The sequence below is a fragment of the Gordionus sp. m RMFG-2023 genome, chromosome 2 (assembly GCF_954871325.1).
Source record: "Gordionus sp. m RMFG-2023 chromosome 2, tfGorSpeb1-WG-v2, whole genome shotgun sequence".
Classification (NCBI taxonomy): domain Eukaryota; kingdom Metazoa; phylum Nematomorpha; class Gordioida; order Chordodea; family Parachordodidae; genus Gordionus; species Gordionus sp. m RMFG-2023.
In genome coordinates this window covers 63,589,045-63,598,739 of record NC_088776.1, presented here as the reverse complement: position 1 = coordinate 63,598,739, position 9,695 = coordinate 63,589,045, and the positions used below count along the sequence as shown (strand labels likewise).

At 25.3% G+C, this 9,695-nt stretch overlaps 1 protein-coding gene across 1 annotated transcript; it reads right to left on the bottom strand.

Annotated features, from left to right (window-relative positions):
- Nucleotides 1–799: 799 nt before the first annotated feature.
- LOC135924639 (uncharacterized) lies at nt 800–8,616 on the bottom strand. Its single transcript, XM_065459728.1, has 4 exons — nt 8,423–8,616; nt 8,181–8,384; nt 1,163–1,445; nt 800–1,103 (listed from the first exon to the last, which is right to left on the bottom strand). Exons 1-4 carry the CDS (start codon nt 8,582–8,584, stop codon nt 880–882), a joined length of 873 nt encoding a protein of 290 aa, XP_065315800.1. The 5' UTR covers nt 8,585–8,616; the 3' UTR covers nt 800–879.
- Between the last annotated feature and the right edge of the window lie 1,079 nt (nt 8,617–9,695).

Genomic DNA, 9,695 nt, shown 5'->3' with positions numbered 1-9,695 from the left:
TAATCTTTTTTAATATTGAATTTTGAAATAAAATTTTAATATTTAGTAATAAATAAAATAGTTATCTTAAACATATTTTCTCCACTTCATTTCCAAAGATAGCACGTTTTAATTTAATTTTTAAAAATAAATGAATATTATATACAAAAAAAATAAATAAAATAGTGTAAAAAGGATTTTTAAAAAAGTGTTGCATACGTGTTTGTATAAATTAGAATGGTGTTGAGGTCAAGAATTTGAGTTAGGGTATATAATGAATCCCGAAAAGCATGCAGAAAAAAAAATCTTCAAGAAAACAAAAACTTAGAAATGAATAACTAATGGGGAAAGAAAAACTTAGGAAGACATAGATCCCCTAGCCCTCCTACAAATCTTACCATAGACATCTTGGACATCAAATAGCTATACAAAAATTAATATATATTCGGAAATATCCAATGAACAAACACATTTTCATAAACTATAATCTCCTCTACATTAGCCACCTTTAGTAGCCTGCCTTAAAGCTTCTTTCAAGGAACTCGGATCTCTTATTCATAAAATCACTGGTGAACCCAGGGAAAGTTTTTGCCTTAGGCAAAGATTCTCCATTGCCATTCATAAATCCAATTACAATATAGCTTACCTTACCCCCATACAATTTAAGATGATATTTCCCTTATTTAATTCATCACAAGGCGCCTTTTAGGATTGTAACCAATCACAAAAAAACCCACTTAGATCCTCATATATATATTATCAATTTAATAAACTATGTATACACAATTTTTGAAACAGTTTTGGAATTCCAAAAACTGATAAATGCTTCCTTCTAAAAATAATCAAACAAACGTTTCATTAAACATTTTTTTTAAAAATATTATTTGTAATGATAATAAATTAAGTCGCAAATTTTTCGGGATAATTAACCACGTAGTTGTATTTACAACTTTCGTTTAGTAAGGTATAAATCTTTTGGCAAGCTAAATTAGCGGATTCTTGGGCGGCTTCTATAACTTGAAAAGGTATTCTGTGATAAATTTCTAAGGCGACTAATTCGCAACTAAGGGTATTGGTAGAGTCGGTTTCTGAACTTTGCTTGACCTTAGCTATCAAACACATACCTAAAAAAAAATTGGAATAATAGTATCATTCTATTTGATTCGAATTTTTATTTACATACCTGGCAGGTTATTGTTGTTCCTAACATTGCCGCTTACCATGCCAGAGTCCTCAGAGCCATTAAGATCTATCAGAAATATGTTCCCCTCCATGTTTTCTGTATAGTGTTCGGGGATTTCCAAAGAACATTGGAACTTTTGTTGGCCCGTTGAAATATTCGAAGCACAAGAAATTCCCAAGGTACAAGAGACTAGCATATGGGACATGGGAATACCGGCATCGGCTAGGGCTAAGGTCGAGGCATTGACACAAGACGATAATACACTTCCGTCCATTTGTAAAATCTGAATAAAAATTTTTTAACTGTCATAGAAAAGGTATAAAACTGGGGTTGTGACAATACACTTTTCATCGATCCGATCCAATATTTTCTGATATTTAAGCAAAATCAAACCCGAGATAACATTCTTATAAAAAATTATCAATATTTTCTATGCAAAAAACAATTAACTTAACTATATTTAATAAGGCAAAACAAGAAACACTTTGTTTCTCATGATCAAGGCAATATTTGTGCATTATCACCTCACAGGGTTGGGTAGTAACGCGAAAACTTGTATTATTAAAAATATAAATACTCTTTATTTTTGTATTTAGGATCTTAAATACTAAAAAAAAAATTACAAAAGTATTTTTTTCACTCACCATTTCAGGAGAATACGAATACAGATACTTTATTTTAAAAAAAATGTAACTGAATTTTAAAATATAAATCCACATTTATTTAATTAAAATACTAAATTTGTGACCGAGTTAAACAAAACAAAAAAATTAACAACTCATCCGTTCAATCCCATTTTATTTTTTAAGATGAGTATTTAAGATATATAAAACCGTACGTATAAAATTTTTTGGATGATAATGCTAAAAAACTAGAAGAAGAAATAGATTCTAGTTCCTAAGTTTCTAGAATATTTAACAGACAATCTGTAATACTAACACTAATAATCTGCACATTCTCTACATGCCAATCAACAATTTTAGATGGTAACCATAAGAGGAACGAATTGGAACTGACCAATAGTATGGTTCCTGCTCTATTTTTTCTTACATATTAATCGTATCATTAATTGTTGTTCGACAATTAATTAAAGGAGAAATCTCTTAGGTAAGTTAAATGATCCAAATATTGTGGATGTAGTCTCTGTGACACCTGCCAAATGATTTTTTTCTGAAGATATAAAAAAAATAGTTTAAACTTGATTTTAATGGAAGCTCAAAAATCGTGAAACTCCAGGGCTAAAAAAAAATAAATAGATAATTCCAGTCGGAATAACGTAATTAAAGGATCGGATACGGGGTGTTGTAACCTAATATTTCGAGAAAGTACATTGTATATCGAAAGAGATAATTTGAAAATTCACTCTGTTCAGCGAAATTAGAAGGTAAATAAATATCTGAGGTTGTGATTAATGAACCTGTAAGTGTTAAATAATGTTGAACAAAGTTAAAAGTTTACACTTGATTCCACGTGAGATCAAGGAAAATTAAAGAAAATTTCAGGAATCTTTTATGGAAGAAATATATATGTGTTGTAAATATTCATGTAAATAATAAATGTTTTTATGCAAATTGTCGTATTTTTAAATAGTTTTTTTTTTAATATATATTATAATTGAATATTTAGGAGTAGATATCTGCAAAAGTCTTCGGGCCGGATATTTTTTTTAAAAAAATTCAGGTTGGGTCGGGTCGAGCCTTGAAATTTTTTTTAAAATATATCTAAATTTATCAATTTTAATATATAATTTTTTTATGTAAAATTAAAAAATATATGATTTTATTTTATTTACAGAAACTAGGATGCCATATAACATAACATGTCTTTTATTTTGAGTGATTATAAAAATTATTTTCTATATTCAAAAATAAATTCGGGATCGGGCCGGTTAACGGGTCGGGCCGGATTTGAAAAACTAAAACCGAAATAGATGACTAATTTCGAATGCACTTTTTTAAATTTAATTTTTTTATTAGTTTTCATTAAAAAAAATTTTTATTTTTAACTTTAATTATAAAATGACTGTATAATTTATTATTATATTTAATAATTTATGAATAAATTGAAACTTATATTTAAAAATCGATATCTTATTATTTAATATTAATTTATTGTTTTATTTTGGAAAGACACAATATAATAGGAATATATTTTTTTATTTATAAAAATGTTGAAAAAATTATTTATTAGAATTATTTAGTTTCAATAATTTTTATAAAATTTAAATTTAAACATTTTTTTTTTAATTTATATAAAAAAAAGAAGATAATATTCAATCCGCTAGATGGCGTCTTGAAATATTTTGTTACACGTTTGTAACATGTTATTTTTGTTTATATTTAGCATACTTTTTCATTGTAGAAGGTTAAGGGGATCGTTTTTTAGTAACGATATATTATATTGTAGAAAGAAAGAAAGAAAGAAAGAAAGAAAAGAAAGATTGTTATAATATATTATATGTTGTAAAATGGATAACGTGATTTGAAACAATTGATTTACGTTGTATATAAAAAGAGATTTTTTATTATAAATTTTTAGTCAGTTAACTTTTGTAAATAAAAAAAAAATTCGTTTTAAAATATTTAAATTAAATTCTTCATATCGAGGATAAATCCCAACGAATTCCTATCAATTCTAACGTACAAATAATCAAGCTAACATCCCCGCTTGGCAACATATTTTTAAAAAAATTATTTAATATTTCTTGTTTTTTTTGGAAGGACACAATATAATTAGGTGTCAAAGGTAGGAAGAACGTAATTTACCAAAACCTCCAAATAAATATAGGTATAATGGCAAAATGAAATTATGACTAAACGAATGAAAATGTAAAAAGTAAATAAATAAATGAAGAAAAAATGAGAAAGAAAGAAAAAAACTAAAATAATATATAAAAGCGTGGAAAACGATGATTGTGTAATTAATTATCGATTTTTTTCTTCTTGTTTTATTTTATTATTTCTTTCTTTCTTTAAAAAAAAAATAAATTAAAAAAATTCTTTCGACCGCAAAAATTAAAGTGACAATTAATTTTTAGATATAAATAAGGAAAAGAAATACAATAAGAAGAGTTGTGCAAAATTTTTATATTCGCGTAAATCATTTGAATATAAATTATATTTTTTTGTATATAAATCATTTGAATATAAATTATATTTTTTTGTATATAAATCATTTGAATATAAATTATATTTTTTTGTATAATTAGTTAGTTGGTGAATATGTGATCGACGATTGTTAAATGTTAATTTGAATATGCAGTCTAGGAATTTTTTTTTTTATTATGAAATTAAATATACTTGTAAATTTTTATTATGTTTTATTATGAATTTTTAATGTAAAAATGCATATAAAATGAAAAAAATTTTTAAAATAAACGTCAGTTGTCTGGTTTCATAATCTGAAGAAACTTAGTGGTTGTCGTGCAAAATTCAAGATTATAAAATTTGGTTTAGTGAAAAAACAGGAGTTGTAAGATTTATTGACAAAATTATTTAAATTTCTTATATATTCTTTTTTATTAATACTATGTTCCATCAATTTCATTAAAGTCTGACAATTAGATTACTGTGATAAACATGCTTTCGGTAAATTTATTTGTTTTTTTTTTAAATATTTGTTTTTAATCAATATTATTTGTTATTTTTATCAATATTGTAATTTTGTCATTATTATTTTTTTATATTTTTTTTATGTTAGGTTATAAAAACCCCTGAAAAAGAAAAGATTATTATTATTATATATTTTTAAAAAAAATTACATTCTTCCTGTTAATTACAATAAAGAAAATTATATTCAAAAAGTGGTAAGAAAAAAATAATAATTAAATTTAAGAACCAAGAAATTGAAAAGGAAAATAAAATTAAGAAATGAAGAAAATCACAATTCAAATAAGGAATTGTAACATATATATTTTTTTTTTATAAAAAATGTTAAAAAATAAATTATCTATTAGAAGTTTCACTAATTTTTATAAAGTTTAAATTAAACTCGTAACATTTTATTTTTTTTTAATTTATAAAAATAATAAAAAAAAAAAAATATTCCATCCGCTAGATGGCGTCTACTAAATTTTTTATTTTTTTATCATTTCTTTAGACTAACTCCCCCCCCCCCTTTTTTTTTTAGAGTGTAGCCATCTTCATTCAAAAATATGATGTTATATATGGAATATGTAAATATTAAGGAAGACCAATGATATGAATTTTAAAAAATTCGATAAAATGTTTATGCTTCAAGCACTCGGTTATTTTGAAGCAGCGACATGCAAGCCCGGAACGGGCCGGATAGTAATTTTTTTTAAAATATACTCGGGTCGGGTCTGAAAATAAAAAATCAAAGCCGGGTCGAATAAAATTTTTGAAAAAAAAAAATTTGGGGTAGGGTCGGGCCGTCCAAATTGACCTCTGGCAAGTCTGAGCGCGAAAATATATAGAACCTGCTAAATAATTTTAAAAAATAAATAATTTTATTAAATATAATTTTATTTGGTCTCCTTCCGGCTCAACTAGAAGATTATTCGGTTTTTTCAAAAAAAATTTAATTATTAGAACAAATAAAAAGTGTAGATTAAATGGCATTTTATTCGAAAACCTTTCCCCATATTTAATTTTCCCCCATTTTTAAAAAGTGATTTATTTGATTAATTTTAGTGTATGCTTAATAATAATTATATGTGAGCAATTAATTATTTTCAAAATTTATGTTTTATAATACTCTATATAAAAAAAAAAAAACTGTTAAATTAATGATATTTTCATCAATTATAATATAATTTTGTGTGATATGCTCTCAAGGGATATATGGCCAGGAAGACTATGGGGAGGCTAAGCCCTACTCCAGCTAACCGTTATATTTAGCCCCCCCCCCTTTCAAAATTTTAAAAAAGAGATGAACTCACCCTCCGCCATTTTTTTTAAAAAAAGTAATACTTCAAGTCCGGCCCGGGCCTGAAAACTTATTTTAAAAAAATATCCGGGCCGAAAATTTTTGAAAAAAAAATTAGGGCCGGGCTGTACAAATAGTACCTCTGCAGGTGACTGATTATTATCTTTATATAAAATCAAAAAATACAATCTTTTTTTCCTAGTGCATATTTTTTTTTATAGCCACCACATGCTTTACGGCATAGATGATAGAGGAAGCAAAAAGTTTTATATTTCAATATTTTTTAATTTTATGTTTTTTTTATTCTCTCATTTTAATAAATTTATGGAGATAGATTTTTTTAAAATAAATATATATATGTATTTTTTGAAAAATGTGAAATATTAAAACTTAAATAAAATTTAACCTAAAAAACACCTTCATTCCGACAAGCCTTACCAATCATCGAATCTCTTCGTAATTTTTCTAGGATTTAATATATTAAAATAAAATTCTGATTATAATTTAGAGGGCGCAGATTAAACTAAAGGCTCCAAGAAGAAAAATGCGATGACAATAGACTTAAAAAAAATTTTTTTTTTAACCTTATTTAGAGGTGCCGACTAGATAGAGGGGGGGGGAGCGGAGCTATCGGTCCATTTAAGTATTCTATAAAAATAGATATTAGTGCCCCGTTAATAGCCGGTCTTAGCTGCTTTATTTACGAATAGCGTGAGGTTCACCATCAGAAAGTAGGGCGATAAATGGCTCCATTAACAAGTTTGGAGCCGAACCCTAAAAATGGTAAAACCGATAAATATAACCCTCGATCGGATTCAAGCTTAAAGGGTAACTCACATCACATGACTCAAGACGTGGCGAATTTTGTCGACTGTTAGGATTGAGCCAATCAAACAACACAGAGGGCAAGAAATTTTACAATCATATCTAGATGTTTTAAATGCTTAAATAGGAATTTGAAATTTTAAAATAGATAGGTTGTTAAGTTGTTGGAATTTTTTTTATCAGGTTCTTCAATATCCATTTGTCAATGAACCATTTTTTATTTTTATTAATTGACTGGTATTGAAGGGAAACCAAATTATCTTAAGATATTCCTAAAGAAAAGTTTTTAAAATTTCTTACCTTATGAAATATATCATCCTGCAAATTCTGCCAAAGTGTTAAAGGCGGGCTTCCATCTTATGAATGATCATGGTAGATAATTGTGCAAGTTGTTAGAGAGTAAATAATTTGTCCAATTTTATTAAGTATTGGTGGACCTTCGATATCAGATTAAATTCCAGATCCATTTATCAAGATACCATGAAATCATTACAATAAATGAAATCTATTTTTAAAAAAATTGAGCCCAAAGGGAGAGAGAAAGAAATAAAGGATTTATCAAAATTTTTCACTTTTAAATTTATGTATATTTCAATTTGTACAACAGGTAAATATTAGATTTGTGACATTAATTTTTTTAAAATTTATATAAAAAAATTATAGCCCCCCTACTCCATAACCAAATTTATAAGCAATACATCACTGGATACACTGTTGCAATCAATATAGTGTTTATAATGTTTGTATTCCCACAGATAAAATATAATAACTGTAAGATTTTTGATACAATGATATTATATATAATTATGAATTTTTGAAAATGGTTAATATTCAAAGTATCATTTAAAAAAATTGATAGTGGTAAGAATCTTGCAAAAAGTATTAATCAAAGTATTTGTATCTAAATATCATTTTTGAATTTTATGTATTATTTATATTTAAAATAAACGTATTTATATTCAAATTTCAATAAAAATTTTTTTTATGAATTTGTATTTATATTCTAATATATATTATTTTGAATATGACCAACCAAGCAAATTCTTAAGTGTATTTTTTTATACCTCGAAAGAGAATCATCTCAATAATATCAATTTTATAAAAAAGATTTCATGTTGCTGTTTTGAAATAATAATAGGAAATTAAAATAATGTATACAAAAACAATTGATAATATCTACTAGGATTGGTTTTTTGAAAATAGTTGCCAGATGAGTAACAGAAGTTTTATATTAAATAACTTAACTAGCATAAATAAATAATTATTGTTTAATATCATTTTCATATATAAATCGGTATTAGCATACTTCTATAAAAATATCGATTTGACATTTTGGCAGAAGATGAACCATTATAACAGATTCCAATGACTTTTGCAATATTTGAGTAATCTCAAAATGACTTTGATTTGATTTACCTTTTTTAGGTTTTGAATTATTACTAAAAGAAGCACAACTGATTTGGCAATTAATGATAACAGATTCATTTGATATTGGTTGTTTTGAGAATATCTTATACAAAATATTTATATATATTTTCTAATTCAAACCTGATGTGGTCCATATACTGTTGCTAAAATTTTTGTATTCCCCATTTGATAATAAGCAGAGCCATTGGCTTGTTTATTTAAACCAATCTCACACCTAATTTTTCTTAATTCTTCTGGTTTTCTACCATCATTTCGTAAACCATATATATTTAAAAGTTGCATTATTAATTTTTGATAAACCAAACTTAAAAAGGTTATATTTTTTGCAGCTATCCACCAGCTGATACTATAGAAATTATTAGAAAATTCAGAAACCTGCTGGCTCGGTCCTAAGCCCTGACAGGCCGCATTTTAATTTTTTTTAGAATACCTGGGCCGGGCGGTTAAAACCAAATATTTTAAATCGCCATTATTAGTTATAATAATCCAAAAATAAAAAAAATATTTCTATAAAAACTGCGGGGGCCGTGAAAATGGTACCTCTGCAGGTCTCTAAGAAAATTATTGAAATTTTCCTACACCTACCTTATATAAATGAGTTAGTAACACTAGCGTCAAATCATTTCTTGTAAAATATAATAATAATATTTTCCAATGCAAAAAAAATAATTATTCAGATATATTAAAACTTTCCCCTTTATAACAATAATCAAATAATATAAATATAATAATAAAATGTTAAATAGTTAAGAATTTAAGATATTTAGAAGTATTTTATATGAATAACATTCAAAATCAATATAATTAAAAAAATAAGTATTTTTATAAATAGAAGATACTAAAATTAATATAATATAAATCATATTATAACAAAAACCTGATAGATCTTTATTTATTTTCGTTTATATATAATATGTCTATAACAAATTTGATCAGATGGCCAAATATAATATTATAGCATAGTGCACTATTTGTAGATGTAATTTATTAAAATATCTGCATGAATTATAAACTTACTGTATGATGTGATATATGAATAATGACGCTATTATATATCCAATTTTATTGACTTTTATTGAAATTTTTTTAACTTATTTATTTTATATTTTTATAGGCTTCAGATAATTTTATTGTCGTAAATGTTATAGATTGTTTTTTTTATATATGTCAATCATTTAAAATTGGCTTTTAAAATATATATATTTTCTTTATAAAAAGGAAGATGATTATGTGATTATTATTTTTTTTTAAAAAGAAACTGATGTAATTTTTCTTGAATAAAATATTCGAATTAAAATATCGTGTTGTTACAAAATAACTGTTTTGAGTTATAGTTCCCTTAAATTGTAATTTGAGTCAGTTAGTGGATTTCAGGTAAGGTTTATTTTTCTCG

Excerpts from the sequence above, each read along its gene's own strand:
- LOC135924639 (XM_065459728.1), bottom strand. The coding sequence starts at position 8,584 with ATGCAACTTTTAAATATATATGGTTTACGAAATGATGGTAGAAAACCA. Across the intron at positions 8,385-8,422 it reads CAGTATATGGACCACATCAG|ATATTCTCAAAACAACCAAT; the intron begins GTTTGAATTAGA and ends ATTTTGTATAAG. Across the intron at positions 1,104-1,162 it reads GAACAACAATAACCTGCCAG|GTATGTGTTTGATAGCTAAG; the intron begins GTATGTAAATAA and ends ATTTTTTTTTAG.